The 24,223-nt window shown below is 37.2% G+C and overlaps 1 protein-coding gene across 3 annotated transcripts in view; it reads right to left on the bottom strand.

Moving 5' to 3' along the window:
- ZNRF2 (zinc and ring finger 2) overlaps window positions 1-24,223 on the bottom strand; it is a 114,043-nt gene that overhangs the window by 38,903 nt on the left and 50,917 nt on the right. For all 3 annotated transcript variants that reach the window (XR_009520631.1, XR_009520632.1, XM_060020669.1), the window contains exon 2: window positions 22,637-22,732. Coding sequence is in view for 1 of the 3 variants with exons in the window: in XM_060020669.1 (XP_059876652.1) it covers window positions 22,637-22,732 (96 nt within the window). In the remaining 2 variants the exon portion in view is untranslated. The remainder of the gene's footprint in view (window positions 1-22,636; window positions 22,733-24,223) is intronic.

The raw sequence follows: 24,223 nt of genomic DNA, 5'->3' as shown, positions 1-24,223 counted from the left end.
GAAAATGCTTTTAACAAAAAAGAAAATTAAGAACAAAACCCTCAATATACAGAAAGTGAAAATTAAAGAGTACAGAAAACAGCAGTGAGCAATGAAATATGTTTAAGTGAAATTTAAATCTAAATAGATAATACTGTGACTGAAACTGTAATATAACTAAGGATTTTTGAAACAAAAGGAACATCCTGCCAGTGCAAAACTTAATATGTAATTAGGATGTAAAGTCTAAATTATTTCATAATATCCAGGACTTGGAGATAGAGGGGGAGGGTAGTAGGGGACAGGAAAGTGAGCAAGAATAATATATTAGGGGGATGAGCACAAAGAAAACTCCTAATTTTGATAGAATAAAACAGAAGTATATGTTTAAAAATATATATTAAAGCAAGGTAACCAACAAAGGAATGAAAGATGTATAGTAAAAGTTCCGAACTAATCTGGAGGAAAGGGAAAGTAACTTGATCAATCCAGAGAAGGCTGGGAAGAACAAAGTAAAATAGACAATAAATACCAAATAAGGGAAAGAACAACACTAAATTTACCAGCTATAATGTAAATGTATGTGTGTTGAACAGTATAACAGGACATCATATAACTACTATCTAGCCTCAACAAATCAACTTATTTACTATGAATTAAAAAGAAAAAATAAACAAAACAGGGAAACATAGAGAAGCAACTGTCCTAGAACACATGCCAAGATATAAGAGCTCAGGAATGAAGATGAAAAAGAAGAGGGAAAAAAGCCTATTACAAAATGAAGGTGAAACTAGAAGGAGAACAAGAAAGAATAGACATACCTGATATCACAGTTAGGAACACAAGGGGTCAAAACTGAGAATAGTAAACTGGAAATGAAAAAAGCTTTAATAATTACAGAAAAAAATGTTACCTAAGGAAGACAAGAAAAGGAGATCCTATTACATACCTACAGTATTGTAAAAAATAAAATTACATCACAGAAACAAAAATAGATCTAGATCTATATACTTAAATCCTAGAATTGAATTGAATCCTAGAAGAAACTTATCATGAAAAATCAACACTATTTAAAATATATGCTAGTAGATATTGGTCAAAAAAAAATAGAGTTCTTTCGGCACCTTGGCAAAAAGACTGTCAATTCTAAAAGGAGGTGAAATCAGGCTGGTCTCAGATATCTCCAGAGAAGCATTTTACACTGTAAGACTGGAAGAAAGCTTATAATATCCTCAAGTAAAGGAAGCGCAACCCAAAGATTTCACACCCAAACTGTTATTCAAAAACAAAAACAAAAAACACAGACAACCAATATTAAACATGCAAACAGTCTAGTGAACTGTTTCCCATGAGCCCTTCTCAAAGGATTTATATGAGGATAAACCTCAGCTAACCAAGAGATGCCTGGAATAGCTAAAGCAAAAAGATTTGCAGTGAGAACTGAATCTACTTAAATGTAAGATTAAAACAAATGTGGGAATTATGATTAGATAATATATAACATATACCTAAAAAATTAAAAGTTCATTATTATCTACAATAATTGGGTGTAAAAAAGTATCATTTGAAGTTGACAAGGCAAATAAGAGAAGTATAAATATATTTAATAGCATAAGAGTAAAGATTAAGATAATGTAATAACTAAAATTGGGACAGAGCGGTACGAAAGGCAGAAAGAGGAAATATATTCAATTTCATCCCTGTTCATAGAAAGAAATTAATAGTGTCTAAAAATATAAACTTAAGGGTACTATATAGTTATATTTATGAAAATAATCTCTAAATAAACAACAATAGTTCTTCCTAAGTAAAAGAGGCATATGGAACAGAAAAACTGGCCACTTGGTGAAACGTTTTTAAAAAGCCATAAAAACAGAAAGTATCAATACATAACGACAGAATTAAAACTAGCCATATTAATAAATGTAAATGGACTAAACCAACACAATAAAAAGGAAAGATCAGATTGGATCCTAAATGAAATTAACCCTGCATTGTATACAAAAAGCATATCTGAAACTAAAAGATGAAAGTTGAAATGAAGAGAAAACATTTATCAGGCAAATACAAACTATACAAACTAAAAGAAATAAAGAATTACAATCTTAACATTAGACAAGGCTGAATATAATGAGATGGCATTAAAGAAGACAAAGGACCGTTTATAGTACTAAAAGGTGCAACGGCACCTAAGTTATAATAGTTAGGAATAACATATTCATTCATAGCATCAGCATTCATAAAGCAAAAAAGTATAGGCAATACAGATAAAAATAGAAAAATTAGCAACAGAAGACTTTAATTTACCTCAGTCCATGACAAATAAAGTAAGAAAAAAGATGGATATAAAAGACCTTTTAAACTGAACACAAACATGGAACACTTGCCCAAAATGACCACATATTAAACTACACAAAAAAAATCTTAATAAACTAAAATATAGAAACAGTATAGATAACATCCACTGATCACAATATAGTAAAACTAGAAAATCGCAAAACCAGAGGGAAAAAAGCCCCTCAGCCCCTAACATCTAGGAATTTAAAAACACTCAACAACTTTTGAGTCAAAGAAGGTATTCCCCCAAAATACAGAATATCTGAATAAATTTTTAAAAAGTAACAATTTTTGCAAATATCCTGTATATTAGCAAATACACTCCAGCATTAAAATAAAATACTAGAAGTATTACCAGGAATACAAAGGTACATACATCCCTGACCAAGCAAGATTTCAAGGACTACATCCCATAGACATACCATACACATACAAAATACCAGGAACAACTTAAATACCCATCCACAAGAGACTGGTTAATTAACTGTGGTTCATCCACCTATAAAATATAAGGTAACTGAACATCCCTGGTGGCGCAGTGGTTAAGAATCTGCCTGCCAATGCAGGGGACACGGGTTCAATCCCTGGTCCAGTAAGATCCCATATGCTACAAAGCAACTAAGCCCATGCGCCACAACTCCTGAGCCTGTGTGCCACAATTACTGAGCCCACGCACCTAGAGCCCATGCTCCACAACAAGAGAAGCCACCGCAATGAGAAGCACACGCACCGCAACGAAGAGTAGTCCCTGCTTGCCGCAACTAGAGAAAGCCCACGCGTAGCAACGAAGGCTCAACGCAGCCAAAAATTAAAAAGATAAATAATTTTAAAAATATATACATATATATAAGGTAATAATAGTAAAGAGAACGATGAAGATCATTTGGAATAATTTCCAGGATATATAAAAAAATCTCAAGGTTCAGAATGTTTACAGCATGATTCCATGGTGTAAAGAGTGTGTGGGAACAGAACATATGTATATATTTGTTTGCATATGCATTAAATATCTCTGGAAGGATCACAAGAAATTGATAGTACTGGCCACCTCTGGAAAGGGTGACTGAGGGACTGAGGTGAGGGGAAGACTTCACGGTACATCCTTTGTACCTCTCTGCTTTGGCAAACGTATTACCTATTCAAAAATAAAATTTAAATTAATTAAAGAAAAAAAGGAATAAGCAAAGATAGGCAAGTACAAATAAAAAGAAACTGTTGGGGTAACAATTCTCCATGGGTCTCTCCTGTTCAAGTCTTGGACTATCTTTTCAAGGATCTTTGTAGAGCAAACAGCCTTGAAAGATTCAGTGTCCCCTCCAGCGCAAGGGTGGACCTGCTTACTTCCCTAAGCTCAGGGTTCCTCTTGTATAATGCAAATCGCTGAGCATGCAGATATCCTCTTGCCCTCTTCACCATCACCCTGTGGGAACAGGGACTTCAGAAAGTGGCACAAAAAAAATGCTGATACTCTGGCTGCTGTTATGATTAATAATAATAGAAGTCCTTTGATTCTCTTTTCTGCCAAAATTCATGAAACTGTGGCAGACTGATATGTTAGCTTACAAGTAGGGTAAAATCTCAGACCCTTCACAGTTTCTGGTAAACCTAAGTCAAAATAATCTTGGAGAGGGCTTCCCTGGTGGCGCAGTGGTTGAGAGTTCCCCTGCCGATGCAGGGGACTCGGGTTCGTGCCCCGGTCCAGGAAGATCCCACATGCCGCGGAGCGGCTGCGCCCGTGAGCCGTGGCCGCTGAGCCTGCGCGTCCGGAGGCTGTGCTCCGCAGCGGGAGAGGCCACAACAGTGAGAGGCCCGCATACGGCAAAAAAAAAAAAAGAAAAGAAAAAAAAAAATCTTGGAGAAAGCAGAACAGAGAGAAGTGTACTTTATAACATAAAAAGATTCAACCCAAATAGAAAATAAGTCAAAAATAGTTTTTCAAATAACATAGCTATGAAAGATATAAAGCCAGAAAAAGATTGTTGCAAGGACACTATCACCAAAAGGAACTTAAAAAAAAATAAGAAAAAATTAGTAAAACCATGGCCACAGAGGGGACAGATACTTTAACAAACTTCTCCCCAGAGGACGCGCAAGCTCAGCGGCCATGGCTCACGGGCCCAGCCGCTCCGCAGCACGTGGGATCCTCCCAGACCGGGGCACGAACCCGTGTCCCCTGCATCGGCAGGCGGACTCCCAACCACTGCGCCACCAGGGAAGCCCCGAGAGCATTCATTTTTAAAGCCAGTTTAAATTCAGCGTAACCCAGCACAGAGTGATGGAACTATGGGTTAATCCCATTATAGTGAGAAGAGAAAAGGCTCTGGAGACAAACTTTCTACGTTTGAGACCCAGCTCTGCCACTTCCTAGCTGTGTTGACTTGGTCTCCTCTGTGATGGATGGCAAATGCTGAGCTGAAAAAACACAGATGTTTTCCAAGACCTTGACACAATGGGCTCCTGCCATTCTCTGGCTTGAATCCAGCAGCACCAGATCCATAGACAGCCTGTGAGAATCACACGGAGAAGCAACACGAGCCTTAAGGTTTGCATGGAAAACGAGGATGCCTGACTCCAAACATGAGGATTTCCATTTACGTCCTTGGTATCGAACTTAGGCAAAGTAGAATGCATGAAGGTGCTTGTTAAAGGTAAGAGTGAAAACGCTAAGGAGCATTTAAGTATGACTTCAGGATAGATTATTGTAGAAGCATGGGCCTACTCTATTTTTCAGGGTGATCACTCACTAACTCCACACACTTATTCTCGTGATGGACAAGCTTTCAGTTGTTATAAAGGAGAAACCATGTATGGAAAAAGTTAAATGGGGAAAGGAGGGAGAGGAGAAATGATAGTGACCATAAGCCTGACTTCTGGCTGTGTCAGGAACTGGCAGTGTGATGCTGGGCAAGTCACATCCTCTTGCTAGGCCTCAGTTTCTCCATCTTTAAACGAGAAGCTTGGTCTAGACCTGGAAGTGTGGCCCTGGACCAGCATTATCATCATCACCGAGGAGCTCGTTAGAAGTGCAGATTTTCAGACCTACCAATCACAAGCTCTAGGGGGTGGGACCCAGCAATTTGTGTTTTAACAAGCCCTCCAGGTGATTCTCAGAGGTGATTCCTCAAGTGTGATTCGAATTTATTCACACTCAAGCTTGAGAACAGCCATGAATAATCCCACTCTAAGAGCTTGACTCTCAGCTGCCAGAGCTAACGCTGCAGAAGAGTCAAAACAGCTCTCTTCTTGTTCCCGAGAGGTCACTTCCAAATGGTGAGTCTGTGATTCCAGTGTTTTACTTGGCTTTGTACATTGCTGCTTCCGTTTCTGTATCAATTTCTTGTACTTTCTGCCCGTAGAAATCAAGCATCTGTTTACCTTTCTGAATGCAAGGGTGTCATATTAAAAACCTTCCAGTACTATCAACATGGAGCTGTAGTTTTAGATCCAGAAAACCAAGTGTTTTCAGTCATGACTGTTCAGTGAGTGAGTGCCTTGGCTGGAGAATCAATGCTCGTGTTGGCTATCAATTCTTCCGTGTAGTCTTGGGTTTTTCTGGTCTCACCGAAATGGTGGCAGTACATCCTGATGGTATTTGCCGGGGCTCTGGCTTCCTTTTGCCTGCGTTCAAGTTGAGCTCTGCCACTTGCAACCTTTGCTAAGTTATTTTCTGCCTCAATCTTGGTTTCCCCATCTGTAAATAGGGAACCACACAGTACCTATTTTACAGAGTTTTGTGAGGATTCAAAAGGTTCATGTAAATATGCTTAGCATACTGGATTGCGTCCATTAAGTACTCCACGTTCAGCATTAGTCCACTTTTCAGTATTCTGCAGCTTTTGAATGAGGGTGGTGATGTTTTCTTGTAATAGATAACATGTAAATGATATGTAAATGTGAAGTAAAAGTAAAGTATTTGGAAAATTAAAAAAAAAAAACTTCTCTCCAAATTTGTCAGACTATGTAAACCAAACATAAGCAAGGATACAGAATATTTCAGTAATACAACCAAACTCAATTTACTGGAAGTACTTATATACATATGAATTAAAAAGAATAATAGTAGAAGTAAATTTTTTACTCTACAGAAAACATATATGCTTCTCTTATATTCACGATTTACAGAGGTCAGTGAAGTACGTGGTCACAAAGAAAACAACAATGAATTTCAAAAACATAGTTATTATGGGCAGCGTTCTCTAATATCAAGATCAAAAAGACTTCCCATCATACATACCCCTCCCCTCATAAAAAAATTTATCTTCAAAATTAAGAAGGATTTTTTCTAGTTAACCTCTGAATCAAAATAGAATTAAAAATTGAAATGAGAAATTATCTAGACATTAACAAAAATATTTCATATTAAAACCTCAGATACAAATAAAGCTCTTATAAGAAAATATTTCTATTTCTAAAATACTTTTATTAAAATTTAAAAATTGGGGCTTCCCTGGTGACGCAGTGGTTGAGAGTCTGCCTGCCGATGCAGGGGACACAGGTTCGTGCCCCAGTCCAGGAAGATCCCACATGCCGCGGAGCAGCTGGGCCCGTGAGCCATGGCCGCTGAGCCTGCGCGTCTGGAGCCTGTGCTCCGAAACGGGAGAGGCCACAGCAGTGAGAGGCCCGCGTACCGCAAAGAAAAAGAAAAAAATTTAAAAATTGAAAAGAAATAAGTAGCTTTATTCAGTACATAGTACTAATAAATTAGTAGCTTTATTTACAACTCTAAAGTAGCTTCTTTAAAAATATCAATTAACATAAGCCCTTTTAACTAGCTTAAGGTTCAAAAGTACAAAAATATATAACATTAGAACGAAAAGGGCCATATAATCAAAAATATTTTAAAAATTAAAATATTTGTAAGAAAACGTTAATGCAATGCTATGGCAATTAATTAGGACATTTAGAAGAAAACAATTATTTTCTAACAAAATACAAATTCCCAAAATTGACTGAGGAAGTAGAAGAACATGAATATACTAATAATCACAGAAGTTATAAGGACTGTCAAAGATCTACCTTAAAAAAAAGGGGTTGGGCTTCCCTGGTGGCACAGTGGTTGAGAGTCCGCCTGCCGATGCAGGGGACGCGGGTTCGTGCCCCGGTCCGGGAAGATCCCACATGCCGCGGAGCGGCTGGGCCCGTGAGCCATGGCCGCTGAGCCTGCGTGTCCGGAGCCTGTGCTCCGCAACGGGAGAGGCCACAACAGTGAGAGGCCCGCATACCGCGCAAAAAAAAAAAAAGGGGGGGGGGGTAGATGGTTTTACAGTCAAATTCTATCTGATATGAAAAGAACAGTCCCTTCCTGGGTTTTTCAAATTATTCCAGAGAAGAGAAAAGATGGAAAGCTTTCCCACTTATTTTACTAGCATAATCTTTAGCTAGCGCAAACTTGGTAGCATTGTTTTAAAAGATTAATAATCCATGATCAAACAGTTAAATCCAGCAACACTAGAAATCAACACAATTCAACTGAAACATCAGAAAATCTACCAACGTAATTTATCAACAAATAAAAAGGGGAAAAAGCATTTACTAAAATTAGGCTGTTTCTTGCCGTAAGTAAAAGAGAATGAGACAAGAATGACATACAATAAAGATGATTTACCAAAATTCTAAGCAAGCATCTATGAAACAATGAAACACTACAGACACATAAGACAGGCATGTCCACTTACACCACTATTATCAACATCATTTGTAAGCTTCAAACTAACGCAGTAAGACAAAGAAACAACACATGTGCATAAACACTTGAAAATGTTATCTTCATTTGCAGATGAAGTCATAAATCTAGAAAATCCAAAGACTCGCCTACAACCAGCCTTCGTTTTCTACCAGCAAAACCAATTTGATATTCAAATGGTAAGCAAATGCCATCCATAACAGTAGCAAAACTATAAAATACTAGACAAAAATTTAACAAGTTTAACACTAAAGATATAGGTTCTCAATGAATCAAAACAAATGTAGAGATAAATCATGCTCCTTAACAGATAAACTGAAAACCTTAAAAAAAAAAGCATTGAGCAAGACAGTAAACATCTTTTCTTTGTAAGATTTAATAAAGTGTAAAACATGTACAGTCCAGTTGAGTCTTATGTTAATGAATAATAGGCTATACTTTATATTCACTCATCTGTATTCTGTATATAATAAACATAAAATGTCTGAAGCTAGAAAGTAAGACTTCATAATAGGAGCCCTTCACTATGAGAATTCCACAATATAAAAATACGAGAAAATTAACTCGCATTTTCCCTCTAAAACCTGAGGAAGAGAAAATTATGAAGTCTTTTGTTGCTGGGGCTTACAACAGTAGCTCTCATCCCCCTAAAAATCCCTTTCATCCATTACTGAAAGGGTGATAATAAACTAAGATTACGTATTTCAAGTTATATTTGTGCCATATACAATATGTCTTAGTGTGTCTTGGGGATACTTAAAATCAGAGAGCACCTACAGCCCATTAAAAAATTCTTTTAAATCACCACAAATAGGAACGTTAAATTTCTTTAAAAAAACACAACTTTTTTAAAAGAAATGTCTCTTAGGCTTAATCTCCAAGTTAAACTTTTACTCTTCTGTTTTACTGACTGATTGATGGAACCAAATATATTTATTTTATACTTTGAGTTATAATCCAATACCATGCTATATTAATTTTCTTGCTCAAATTATTCACTGGGAGCTCATTCAGGTTGGCTCCTATGCCCTCATCTTTTTTATTTTTGAACACTTCCTTGCTTTCAGACAACACAAGATCTCCAGGCTTTTATTTTCTCTGCTCCAGCCCTTGAATCAGCCATTTCTCCAAGAAGCCCTGTTTTCTTTTTACAGGAGAATGGTATTTAGAAACCAAGATTTGGGTACTGGGTGTCAAAGATTTTTCAGCTACAGAAAGGCCTCTCATACGAAAAAGCATTACAAGGAAAGGTCTAAGAACTGAGTACCAAGAAATACAGTTTAAAGGGAGCAAAATAAAAGAAATCCTAAGTAACAATAATCTAGGAGGTATTTAGAGGTCAAGAAGCCTAGAGATCCCAAAATCAGTCCAGCAAAAAATGGAAGAAATCAAGCAAATCATAAATATTATAAATATTTAGATAGCAAAGGAGTGAAACTACCTAGAATATTTTTATTATTTTTATTGTTCTATTACCTAAATACACTGTTAAAATGTTAAGCGTTAAATACAATTCACCAAAAAGGCAAAGCCACTCTGTTAATACTGCCTTCCCTGAAACCAAACCACTCAGTATCTGGGAAGATATTTCTCAAGGCCATCTCTGAGGCAAATGCAGGGCAGTGCTGTGAATTATCAGGGCCAAGATGACTTAAAGGAGAGAGAAAAAACATTTAAAAAAAAAAGTTATACAAGTAATAAATGGTCATTGAAAAAATATTCACAAGCCATTTCTTCAATAGTCCTCTGTAAAATCTTTCTTGAAAGCAACAAAATACTCAGTGACCCTAATCCTAACCCTTACTCGTTTTGGAAAAATCCTTTGAAAAGAATCACATTTCACAATTTTCACATTTTGCAAAGACCAACATCCCTGGCACAAAGTTTAGAGCAGCTAGGTATTCTCCTACAATCTCTTTACCCAAAATTGAGTCCTCCACTGCCAATCCTCAAGTCACCTGTGACACCTCCCTCCCCATTTCCAGCACTCACTAAATCCAATTCATTCTTTCTTCACCTGTCTCTTTCTCCTCCTAATACATCATTTAACCACTTCCTACATAAAATACCACACCACTCTCCAAACTACTCTTTAAAGAAATTACATTCCTTACAAATATTTCTGCACATGAATGCAAGATTAATCTTCCAAATTCCAAATAATTTATTTAAAAACTGCCCTAAATTTATCTTCTCACCTACAATTCCCTTTTATCATGCTCTGCTCCCCTAAACTATACCTACCTAGTTGTTATTTCTGAGCTCACCCTGCATTTCTCTCCAAATCTATTAATCCTTTCAAGGTCTAGAATAAATACCTAAATAGACTAGTTTATCTTTTACTATGTACATACATATAAAATATTTTACGAAGGGGCAAAACTGTTGACAGACTTGAGCTGAGTCCTACGTTTGCTCTAATATAGAAGAAACTTAAAAATGAGATAAACTTGGAAATGCATTTTATTAATTTGCATTAGAATTTCTTTAAGATGAGAGTCTGCCAATACCACATCCCAACCAAAGTAAGAACTGGGACCAGAGGAAAAAATCATTTCCCTCTGAGGACAGCTCTAAAGGTTTACTGGGTTTTCTTGCACTCCAAAAGTCTTTTCAATGTCTCTGTGTTGTTTCTTCTGATTTCTTATGATCAGGAAAACTTGCCTTGAATGTTGGAATGATTTAAAAAAAATTATGAAAGTAATATGATAAGAAGAAAACAAAAGGCAAGACATAAAGATTTATGAAATGGAACTACAATCCTGCAGCCTGTGAAACAAAAACCACATTCACAGAAAGACAGACGAAATGAAAAGGCAGAGGACTATGTATCAGATGACGGAACAAGATAAAACCCCAGAAAAACAACTAAATGAAGTGGAGATAGGCAACCTTCCAAGAAAAGAATTCAGAATAATGATAGTAAAGATAATCCAGCATCTCGGAAAAAGAATGGAGGCAAAGATCAAGAAGATGCAAGAAATGTTTAACAAAGACTTAGAAGAATTAAAGAACAAACAAACAGAAATGATCGATACAATAACTGAAATGAAAAATATACTAGAAGGAATCAATAGCACAATAACTGAGGCAGAAGAACAGATAAGTGACCTGGAAGGCAGAATGGTGGAATTCACTGTCACAGAACAGAATAAAGAAAAAAGAATGAAAAGAAACGAAGACAGCCTAAGAGACCTCTGGGACAACATTAAATGCACCAACATTCACATTATAGGGGTTCCAGAAGGAGAAGAGAGAGAGAAAGGACCTGAGAAAATACCTGAAAAGATTATAGTCGAAAACTTCCCTAACATGGGAAAGGAAATAGCCACCTAAGTCCAGGAAGCGCAGAGTCCCAGGCAGGATAAACCCAAGGAGAAACACACTGGGACACGTGGTAATCAAACTGAGAAAAATCAAAGACAAAGAGAAATTATTAAAAGCAACAAGGAAAAAATGACAAATAACTAACAAGGGAACTCCCACAAGGTTAACAGCTGATTTCTCAGCAGAAACTCTACAAGCCAGAAGGGAGTGGCATGATATATTTAAAGTGATGAAAGGGAAGAACCTACAACCAAGATTACTCTACCCAGCAAGGATCTCATTCAGATTCCACAGAGAAATCAAAAGCTTTAAAGACAAGCAAAAGCTAAGAGAATTCAGCACCACCAAACCAGCTCTACAACAAATGCTAAAGGAACTTCTCTAACTGGGAAAAACAAGAGAAGAAAAGGACCTACAGAAACAAACCCAAAACAATTAAGAAAATGGTAATAGGAACATACATATCAATAATTACCTTAATGTGAATGGATTAAATGCTCCAACCAAAAGACACAGGCTCACTGAATGGATACAAAAACAAGGCCCATATATATGCTGTCTACAAGACACCCACTTCAAACCTAGGGACACATACAGACTGAAAGTGAGGGGATGGAAGAAGGTATTCTATGCAAATGGAAATCAAAAGAAAACTGTAGTAGCAATACTCATATCAGATAGAATAGACTTTAAAGAATGCTACAAGAGACACGGAAGGAAACTACATAATGATCAAGGGATCAATCCAAGAAGAAGATGTAACAATTATAAATATATATGCATTCGACATAGGAGCACCTCAATACATAAGGCAAATGCTAACAGCTATAAAAGAGGAAATGGACAGTAACACAATAATAGAGGGGGCACTTTAACACCCCACTTACACCAATGGAAAGATCATCCAGACAGAAAATTAATAAGGAAACACAAGCTTTAAATGACACAATAGACCAGATAGATTTAATTGATATTTATAGGACATTCCATCCAAAAACAGCAGATTACACTTTCTTCTCAAGTGCTCATGGAACATTCTCCAGGACAGATCACATCTTGGGTCACAAATCAAGCCTCAGTAAATTTAAGAAAATTGAAATCATATCAAGCATCTTTTCTGACCACAATGCTACGAGATTTAGAAATCAATTACTGGGGAAAAAAATGTAAAAAACACAAACACATACAGGCTAAACAAAATGTTACTAAATAACCAAGAGATCACTGAAGAAGTCAAAGAGGAAATCAAAAAATACCTAGAGACAAATGACAACAAAAACACGGTGATCCAAAACCTACAGGATGCAGCAAAAGCAGTTCTAAGAGGGAAGTTTATAGCAATACAATCCTACCTCAAGAAACAAGAAAAATCTCAAATAAACAATCTAACCTTACACCTAAAGAAACTAGAGAAAGAAGAACAAACAAAACCTGAAGTTAGTAGAAGGAAAGAAATCATAAAGATCAGAGCAGAAATAAATGAAATAGAAACAAGGAAAACAATAGCAAAGATCAATAAAACTAAAAGCTGGTTCTTTGAGAAGATAAACAAAATTGATAAACCATTAGCCAGACTCAAGAGAAAGGAGAGGACTTAAATCAATAAAATTAGAAATGAAAAAGGAGATGTTACAATGGACACTGCAGAAATACAAAGCATCCCAAGAGACTACTACAAGCAACTCTATACCAATAAAATTGACAACCTGGAAGAAATGAACAAATTCTTGGAAAGGTATACCCTTCCAAGACTGAATCAGGAAGAAACAGAAAATATGAACAGACCAATCACAAGTAATGAAATTGAAACTGTGATTAAAAATCTTCCAAAAAACAAAAGGACCAGATGGCTTCACAGGTGAATTCTATGAAACATTTACAGAAGAGCTGACACCCATCCTTCTCAAACTGTTCCAAAAAATTGCAGAGGAAGAAACACTCCCAAACTCACTCTACGAGGCCCACCATCACCCTGATACAAAAACCAGAAAAGATACTACAAAAAAAGAAAATTACAGACCAATATCACTGATGAACATAGATGCAAAAATTCTCAACAAACTACTAGCAAACAGAATCCAACAACACATTAAAAGGATCATACACCATGATCAAGTGGGATTTACCCCAGGAAGGCAAGGATTCAATATACGCAAATCAATCAATGTGATACACCATATTAACAAACTGAAGAATAAAAATTACATGATCATCTCAATAGATGCAGAAAAAGCTTTTGACAAAATTCAACACCCATTTATGATAAAAACTCTCCAGAAAGTGGGCACAGAGGGAGTCTACCTCAACATAATAAAGGCCATATATGACAGAACCACAGCAAACATCATTCTCAATGGTGAAAAACTGAAAGCATTTCCTCTAAGATCAGGAACAAGACAAGGATGTCCACTCTCACCACTCTTATTCAACATAGTTTTGGAAGTCCTAGCCATGGCAATCAGAGAAGAAAAAGAAATAAAAGGAATACAAATTGGAAAAGAAAAAGTGTAACTGTCACTGTTTGCAGATGACATGATACTATACATAGAGAATCCTAAAGATGCCACCAGAAAACTACTAGAGCTAATCAATGAATTTGGTAAAGGTGCAGGATACAAAATTAATGCACACAAATCTTTTGCATTCCTATACACTAGCAATGAAAGATCAGAAAGAGAAATTAACAATCTCATTCACCACTGCAACAAAAAGAATAAAATACGTAGGAATAAATCTACCTAAGAAGGTAAAAGACCTGTACTCAGAAAACTATACGACACTGATGTAAGAAATCAAAGATGACACAAACAGATAGAGAGATATACCATGTTCTTGGATCGGAAGAAGCAATATTGTGAGAATGCCTATACTACCTAAAGCAATCTACAGATTCAATGCAATCCCTATCAAATTACCAATGGCAATTTTTATAGACCTAGAACAAAAAATCTTAAAATTTGTATGGAGACACAAAAGACCCTGAATAGCCAAAGCAGTCTTGAGGGAGAGAAACGGAGCTGTAAGAATCAGACTCCCTGACTTCAGACTATACTACAAAACTACAGTAATCAAGACAATATGGTACTGGCACAAAAATAGGAACATAGATCAATGGAACAAGATAGAAAGCCCAGAGATAAACCCACGCACCTATGGCCAGCTCATCTATGACACAGGAGGCAAGGATATACAATGGAGAAGACAGTCTCTTCAATAAGTGGTGCTGGGAAAACTGGACAGCTACATGTAAAAGAATGAAATCAGAACACTCCCTAACACCATACACAAAAATAAACTCAAAATGGATTAGAGACCTAAATGTAAGACCAGACACTATAAAACTCTTAGAGGAAAACACAGGAAGAAAACTCTTTGACATAAATCACAGCAGGATCTTTTTTAACCCACCTCCTAGAGTAATAGAAATAAAAACAAAAATAAACATATGGGACTTAATGAAACTTAAAAGCTTTTGCACAGCAAAGGAAACTATAATCAAGACGAAAAGACAACCCCCAGAATGCAAGAAAATATTTGCAAATGAATCAACGGACAAAGGATTAACCTCCAAAATATATAAACAGCTCATGCAGCTCAATATTAAAAACAAACAACCCAATCAAAAAATGGGCAGAAGACGTAAGTAGACATCTCTCCAAAGAAGACATATAGATGGCCCAAAAGCACATGAATAGCTGCTCAACATTACTAATTATTAGGGAAATGCAAATCAAAACTGCAATGAGGTATCACCTCACATCAGTCAGATGGCCATCATAAAAATAATCTACAGGGCTTCCCCGGTGGCGCAGTGGTTGAGAGTCCGCCTGCCGATGCAGGGGACGTGGGTTCGTGCCCCGGTCCGGGAAGATCCCACATGCCGCTGAGCGGCTGGGCCCTGAGACATGGACGCTGAGCCTGCGTGTCCGGAGCCTGTGCTCCACACGGGAGAGGCCACAACAGTGAGAGGCCCGCATACCGCAAAAAAAAAAAAAAAAAAAAAAAAAAAAAAAAAAATAATCTACAAACAATAAATGCTAAAGAGGGTGTGGAGAAAAGGGACCCCTCTTACACTGTTGGTGGGAATGTAAACTGGTACAGCCACTATAGAGAACAGTATGGAGGTTCCTTAAAAAACTAGAAACAGAACTACCATGTGACCCAGTAATCCCACTCCTCAGTATATACCCAGAGAAAATCATAATATGAAAAGATACATGCATGCACCCCAATGTTCACTGCAGCACTATTTACAATAGCCAGGACATGGAAGCAACCTAAATGTTCAAGAACAGAGGAATGAATAAATAAGATGTGGTACATATATACAATGGAATATTACTCAGCCATAAAAAAGACCAAAATAATGCCATTTGCTGCAACATGGATGGACCTAGAGACTGTCATACTTAGTGACATCAGAGAAAGACAAATATCATATGATATCGCTTATGCGTGAAATCCAAAAAATGGGTACAAATGAACTTACAAAACAGAAGTAGAGTCATAGATGTAGAATACAAACTTATGGCTACCAGGGAGTAAGGGGATAAATCGGGAGATTGAGACTGACATATACACACTACTATATATAAAACAGCTAACTAACAAGGACCTACTGTGTAGCACAGGGGACTCTACTCAATACTCTGTAATGACGTGTATGGGAAAAGAATCAAAAAAAGAGTGGATATATGTGTAACTGATTCACTTTGCTGTACACCTGAAACTAACACATTATAAATCAACTATACTCCAATAAAAATTTAAGAAAACAAAAAACCCAAACAAACAAACAGTGTTTCTGAGGATTTCTTCTCCCGCATTAGGTAGAACAGGATGGCTAGAGCGGGCCCAAGTTGAGTATTACCATTCTCCCAGGTCAGTTAGGCTCTGGTTAACTAGTTTCCCTTGAGGCAAACCTTGTTAAGAGTCCTCTGGCATATTTCAATATAGTTCATTTTCCCTTCCCCCTGCCAGAAGGAGAAGGGTATTTTTCTGTGACATTTACCATGGGAACCTGGTTCAGCTCCTAGTGGTAAATCTTAAAATATTGTGGGCATCTCCCTGGAGTTTTTAAACTCTCAGATTTGTCCATGCTAAGCCCCCAGCAATTCAACATTTACAGTCCAGGTTTTCCTTACCCTGGCACTGGTTCCCACTGAGTCTGCTGCAGTAAGCTGAAACCCGTGACTCTCTGTGTTTGCGTATCTCCACAATCTGCAGGGGCAGTGGTTTGCCCTGTGCCTTCCCATCTCTTATGGATCTAAGAAGAGTTGTTGATTTTTCAGTCTGTTTGGCTTTTTACTTGTTTTTAGGACTGAGTGGCTACTTCCAGACTTCTTACATGTGGAACTGGAAACCAGAAGTCAATTCCATCTCTTTTTAGGAGATTACTGTATGTATGGTAGATCTTTTGTTACAGGCTCCATGCCATGTACCTCTCTATTACACTCTGTAATTTCCTCAGATCCATCTTATACTTTACTAATTCTCCTTGCAGCTCTGTCTAATCTGCTGCTTAACCTATCAGTTGAGATTTTAATTTCAGTGACTAATGTCTAAAGAGTTCAAATCTCATCTTATTCACAATATATCTTGTTTTTTACTTCTTATTCATTTTTTAATGATTTAAAAACAAACATTTTGGGCTTCCCTGGTGGCTCAGCAGTTAGGAATCTGCCTGCCAATGCAGGGGACACGGGTTCAAGCCCTGGTCCGGGAAGATCCCACATGCCACACGGAGCAACTAAGCCCGTGTGCTATAACTACTGAGCCTGCCCTCTAGAGCCCATGAGCCAAAACTACTGAGCCCGCCCTCTAGAGCCCATGAGCCACAACTACTGAGCCCACGAGCCACAACTACTGAAGCCCACACCCCTAGAGCCCGTGTTCTGAAACAAGAGAAGTCACTGCAATGAGAAGTCCGCACACTGCAACGACCCCACTCACCACAACCAGAGAAAGCCCACGTGTAGCAACGAAGACCCAACACAACCATAAATAAGTAAATAAATAAATTTATTTTTAAAAATAAATAAAACCACTATTAAGGAATCCATATTTTGTGGTTAAAACTCAACCACAGGGCTTCCCTGGTGGCGCAGTGGTTGGGAATCCGCCTGCCAATGCAGGGGACACGGGTTCGATCCCTGGTCCGGGAGGATCCCACAAGCCGCGGAGCAACTAGGCCCGTGTGCCACAACTACTGAGCCTGTGCTCTGCAGCCTGTGGGCCACCACTACTGAGCCCGCGCTCCACAGCTACTGAAGCCCACGTGCCTAGAGCCCGTGCTCCACAAGAGAAGCCACCGCAATGGGAAGCCCACGCACCACACTGAAGAGTAGACCCCACTCGCCACAACCAGAGAAAAGCCCGCACGCAGCAATGAAGACCCAACGCAGCCAAAAATTAAAAAAAAAAAAATTAAATAATTTATAAAAAAAGAAAAACGTAAAGAACACTCAGCCACAAAAATTAGTGCAAACAGATGAACAGAGTCATCAGATCAGACAGTAGATCTTCCACAGAAGGCCAAGGTCACACAAACTTAGGCAATGATAACTACCTCCTTATTTAAAATTCTGCTCCGTTATTGACAAATATATTTTTTAACCTTAATTATAAGAGACATGCCAATTTCAGAAAGCCTCCTGAATTCAGAAAGATTAAATTGTGTGTGTTGGAGTGCCGGCGGCGTGGGTGGGGGTGGGGGGGAGGTCTTAAAACCAAGAAAATGTAGTATGTAAGGCAGAAAGCAAGTTTATAACTTAAAATGAGACCCACAACTGCCTGAAAAGCCAGAAAGCAATTACAGAGGGAGAAAACACGTACTTTCTTGCAAACATGCTACACGGTCATTAGAAGACTACATGTGCACACTGGAATCAAGCACTGACTGTCTGCTGCAACTTTTCTTCAACATCCAAGTAAGTAGATAAGATACACTCTCCCACCGACAGCACAGAAGATGAGATCCTTTTCCCTCACTTTTATTATAGCACAAGTTCGCTTCGAAATTGACTCAATCTTTGGGACTGACATGTACACACTGCTGTATTTAAAGTAGATAACCAACAAGGACCTACTGTATAGCACAAGCAACTCTGCTCAATATTCTGTAATAACCTAAATGGGAAAAGAATCTGAACAATAGATACATGTATATGTATAACTGAATCACTTTGCTGTACACCTGAAACTAACACAACATTGTTAATCAACTATACTCCAATATAAAATAAAAATTAAAAAAAAAAGAAATTGGGGCTTCCCTGGTGGCGCAGTGGTTAAGAATCTGCCTGCCAATGCAGGGGACACAGATTTGAGCCCTGCTCTAAGGGCTCCCACATGCAGCAGAGCAACTAAGCCCATGCGCCATAACTACTGAGCCTGCACTCTAGAGCCCGCGTGCCACAACTACTGAAGCCTGAACACCTAGAGCCCGTGCTCCACAAGAAGAGAAGCCACTGCAAGCCTGCGCACCGCAACAAAGAGTAGCCCCCGCTCGTTGCAACTAGAGAAAGCCATGCACAGCAATGAAGACCCAACGCAGCCAAAAATTTATAAAAAAAGAAAATGACTCAATCTTTCTTCAAAAATGATTACTTTAAAAGAGTAATATTCATCTTACTCTGTCCATAAAGTCAGTCTTCTTTCTGATGATTTTGAAAAGCTCTCTTTTGATTCACTATATAGGTTTATAATTAACTCTCAGAAGACAAACTTATTTCAAGTTACACCTCCTTTGGGTGCACATGCACACACAGAGTACTAACTACAAATAAAACAACACAAAGATTTCTTAAATACCGAGTTCAATCACAGAAGTCTAAAATGAAAACTGAACTTTATATGATGCAAAACATGCTATGATCCAGTAAAGTTTAAAGACCAAGAAAATCCAAGAGTAAAAATTTGCTATCAATATTTATTTCACATTTGTTTGTTCTGAAATACTTTAGAAGATGAGGAACAAGGAAATAGAGACTCTATGCTTGCAACATTTATATTACGTTTATAAGACCATACATCAAATTACTAGGTCCATGAACTAAACAGTGAAGCCCATGAAAGAGGGGAAAGTATATGAAGCAGGCAGTCTCTGACTTAAGGGCTATCTATCTACGAACACTCATTGTGTCATTCTGAACTTTTTTTCCATTCTGCCAAAAATACCACCTGCAAATACATAACCACTCACATCACTCTGAATCATTTCCTGCCATGATTGCTTTGGACCTCCTACCTGAACTTCTGCTGAGCCAGTTGCGTAAATCCTGAGAGCTTTCACCTGGCGAGTCAATTTTCTTCTTCAGTTGCCAGGACTTGGGTATTTGAATATATTACAGATTAAAAAACAATAAGAAAGCTTCTGTGGGCTAGCCTGGTAAATCAAACCAACATTCAGAATATCATCTCTGTGAATATGAATTTGAAACTCCGAATCACCAAGTTATAGTCAAATTTCTGGAATTCATCCTATTCAGGAGTTTGACTATAAATAATACCCAAAAATAAATAAATAAATAAATAAATAAATAAATAAATAATACCCAGCCTGAAAAATAAGCCCAACTATTCTCCTTGCTAACTGTGAATGTCTGTAGACAGTTCAATTAATATACATTTAACAAATAAATTGAAAAATTATAGATCTAGCTACTTTAGGAAAGGCTGCAAAAGGTTTTAGTTGATAAGCACTACAGTGAATAAAATTCTTGTTTGAGTATTAACACAATTTAGAGACCCAATCTCTCTAATGCATCTCTCTCTACGAAATCAACTTTTTGGAATTAAAATATGAAGCTGTTAGGAGTCCAGCTGACTAAAACGATTCCATTTCAGGATTCTCCAGCTCACCTTGTTCTAAACTTCATAATAATCCTAGATTATTGCTTGGGTGTTAAAGGGGCTGGTTCTCACACAGGCTCATATCCTTGATAGATCAGATTTTGGTGACTGAAGGGTAGCAGAATATGCTACCCTAAAATATGCTTCTTTGGCATAAGGATTATTTTTTAAATGACTGAGAAATAGCAGACTCAAGAGAAGCTCTGAAAGTAGAAGTTATCCTTTAGTAAGGGAAATATACGATTTTAAAAAGCTCTTTATTTTATATTGGAGCATAGTTGATTAACCGTGTTGACAGTTCCAGGTGTACAGCAAAGTGATTCAGTTATACATATACATGTGTCTATTTTTTTCCCATTTAGGTTGTTACACAATACTGAACAGAAGAACTCTCCATTTGCAAGGGTGTCTTCCTTCTCACTACCAGGAAGAGGAGGAGGGCTGCTCTAAATCACAAAGTTTACTCCCAAGAGAATCTTCTCAGTGGAGCAGGCACTAACCTATATCCACGTAACAGACCTCTTGTTTGTCATGATTTTCCTGGTGACCCCCCAACAACTGGCCTCCCCACCCTCACTTTCTTCTTTGTCTTTAGCTGAAGATGCTATTTAAGCCCACACTCTAAATCACCTTGGAGATCAGCTCATTTTTCCCCTGGGTACCTCCTATGTACACCAGGAGGTATACTTGTTAATAAATTTGTATTTGTTTTCCTCTTGTTAATCTGTCTTTTATTACAGGGGTCTCAGCCAAGAACTCAGAAAGGTAAAGGGATTATTTTTTCCTCCCCTACAGGACTCTGCCTTCAAAACCTTAGAATTCTCCTAGTCTGTGATGGGAAAGTACATTACCAATCTGCCACCTCTATCTAACCTAAACCCGTCAATCACAGCTCCTCCTTTTACCTCACACTTGGCCACTGTGCACATTTAAAAAATTCAAGAATCATATATGTTTATAAAGAAGCTGTTTTTGCCTCTTGTGAATGTTTATGGACGTTAATCTATAGGTAACAAATTAAAAAATTTCAGGTCTAACTACCTTAAAGTAGGAAGCCATTCTTAAAAATGGCTGCAACTTTATTTACTTTTTGCATTAAGTTTACTAACTTCTAAATTGGAATACTGTCAAATATTTAAAACCTGAATTCTTGGATCACAGTATCCCCAAGCAGAGGGTTACATATTGCTTTTTAAGCCACCACACAAGTGATCTAGTAGAAAACTTTAATGACTTGAGCACAGTTAAATCAGGAAATTAAAAACTGCCAAATATCAACACATAAAAAGACTATATCCAAATACACTACACAAAAAGTAAATAAACAGAATACTAAGATTATATGCAAATATATTATATGGTAAAAGGAAATACACTTGGCTTTTAAAATTCAAGGCCAGAATCTTAAGATTTAAGGATATTTATTTTAAAAACACTTGTAATAAACAAAATAATTATGGAGGGTAATGATAAGATAATAGAGTAAGTATAAGAAACAAGCCCAATCAATTTTACCTCAAATTTTGAACCTGAATAAAAATGTCTTTTATTTCTTAAGTAACTGAATCTCAATTAGATTATGAAAAGTAGCCAATTCAATTTCCTAATGCAGAAAGGTTTATATATAATAATCAACAGGTACATTTACTATTCAAAGGAAATGCTAAAAGCTACTTTTACTTATACACTGGAAAATGGGAAAAAGTGCTCAATTATTACTATTATAGTGTGGCTGAAGCACTACCTTATCAAGACAGAGATTCCTAAAACATTTTGCAAAAAAGCTACTCAAAATAACGTTTCACTTCAGTGTTAAATTTTACCCCGACAAGATTTCTGTAATCTGAGGAGAAATCTCAGATTATTGACTAAGTGTTACTACACTGATTAACCTTTGGTTGATCCTAGGCTGTAGCATCCATCTGTTTTATTCATTGCTATATTCCAAGTTCCTAACACTATATACCTCATACCTGACAGGTACTGAAAAAACATTTGCTGATCAAGAAGTCGATCTTTCAATTGGCTTCATTGTTTACTGGTACTCTTCTTACTCATTCTATTTCAAACCAAATTTTACATTTGAAAAATCTAAAATTTCTCCACGGATTTTGAAGTTTGTCTTTTTATCTATGAAATTCTGAAAAAAGCTCTCATTTTTCCTTTATTTCATTCTATTCATCTAAAGTCACGAATGAACTATTCCTTTTTTTTTTTTCAAGTCTATTTCAAAATGTACCAGGACTACATTGAAAATCTCTCCTACGGTTTTGAGTATCTGGAGATTGTGGTCAGGTGAGAATGGCACAGCCAAAGCACCAGACCTAATTAGGATACCAGTTAGCTCAAGGCTCATAGATAGCCCTTCCTGGCCTTTTAACTTTTACCTGAAACACGAAATTCATAAAATCTAAGATAATTCTAATTTAAAGTATTATTTTAAAGCACTGGACTTACCATTATAGGTTATTCTTGGCTTTGTTAAACACATCACAAGATGCAAATCCATTTCATCTGAGGGTACAAATTTTGAGCATACAGGACACTTAAATCCTAAAAAGTAAAAGAAATCCATGTTACTTCACTATTCTGAATATCCAACTATGCTTTTTAAAAAAGCAGGAAGAAGAATTTCAAACTTCAATATTACACTTACACTAATACACTACCTATGTGCAACTTAAGTTGGGAAAACAGTTTGTGACTATAATATCTGACTTAAATCAGTTTATAAACAGCATCTGATTTCAAATAAAACAAGCTTAAATGAGGAGAATTTAGTTCACTACAAAACTCTTGCACCCTTTTCTAATGTATGGGTCCAATCATTCTTGTTTCTAATTTTTTACGTTAATCTGAACTTACGATTTCATTATAATAGCTGTTTATTCTGACCATCCTTACGGAAAGTACCTTTCCCAGCTTATAGTATAATTTGAGTCGCAAGGTTTTATAGCTAGGTAGTACCTTAGAAACTATTCTACTCCACTGACCTTTAAAATATTTATCTAATGAAGAAAGTGAAGCCTTTCACAGAACAGCAAAATCAGGTCTAGAATCTATCCTGACTCCTAGTATAGTGGTCTTACGGCCATACCATGCTTCTGAAGTCACAATGCAAACAGAAAATAGCACCAAACAGCAGATTTCTCGTCAATTTTGATACAAATATTAGCTAGTTTCCTACAATATTCAATCTGTACTCACTAAGTATTTGCCTGAAGTACTCTATTAAAAATAAACTGGTAGACTGAAGGAGGAAATGTTATGCATTCAGCTCTATCCTGCTCCCTCACTTACCAAGAGTAACTGTCCATCCATGGTTCCCTGCTGCTTCCCTGCTGACCTACTGCTCCCTTCTCCAACATCCCCAACCTGCTTGAGAAGTGAACTGATCCAAGAAAGTCCATTTATGGTTTGGTTAGGAACAACAAACCAGGGTGGCACAAAAAGATGGTCTGGGCCAATTTGTTTTTAATGACTTAAGAAACAGCAAGAGAGTACACTGGTCAGCTGTAGACAGCTGAAGCAGAAAGGTCACATGTAGGTAAAGGTAAGAGAGACTTGGGTGGGGTGTCTATTCTGTAGTCTGAATTTATAAGAGAACAGAAACTATCAGTAAGCACAGGAAAATGGTTCACATGGAGATCTTAGAGCAGATGTGCAGAGAGGAGCAAAGTGCTGTGAAAGACAACAACTAATAAGAAGGGTGGTGAAAAAAAAAACCAGTCCCTAAAGCTGCCTCAGATTCTGGTAGCTCTCTTTCTAGTACATGTGTGTTTTTACAGACATTCTCCTCCCTTTGTCGTGACATGAAACTCACTGCAACCCAACATGTCAGATTAGAGTCATACCTCGTGCAAAGCTTTACTGAATAAGAAAAGGTTTTGGCATGGGTACTTAATCCAGTTATTCAACTTCTTAAATGAAATACATGTTTTTGAGCACGGTTTTTCACACTGTATTAAATACATTTTAAAAGAAAGGAATAAAGGTATGTTTACTTCCCACTTCTTCAAAACTACCAAAATGAGAAAGAAGAAA

This window comes from Delphinus delphis, chromosome 9 (assembly GCF_949987515.2).
Source record: "Delphinus delphis chromosome 9, mDelDel1.2, whole genome shotgun sequence".
Lineage (NCBI taxonomy): Eukaryota > Metazoa > Chordata > Mammalia > Artiodactyla > Delphinidae > Delphinus > Delphinus delphis.
The sequence above is the reverse complement of the archived record's forward strand: the minus strand, read 5'-3'. Positions and strand labels throughout refer to the sequence as shown.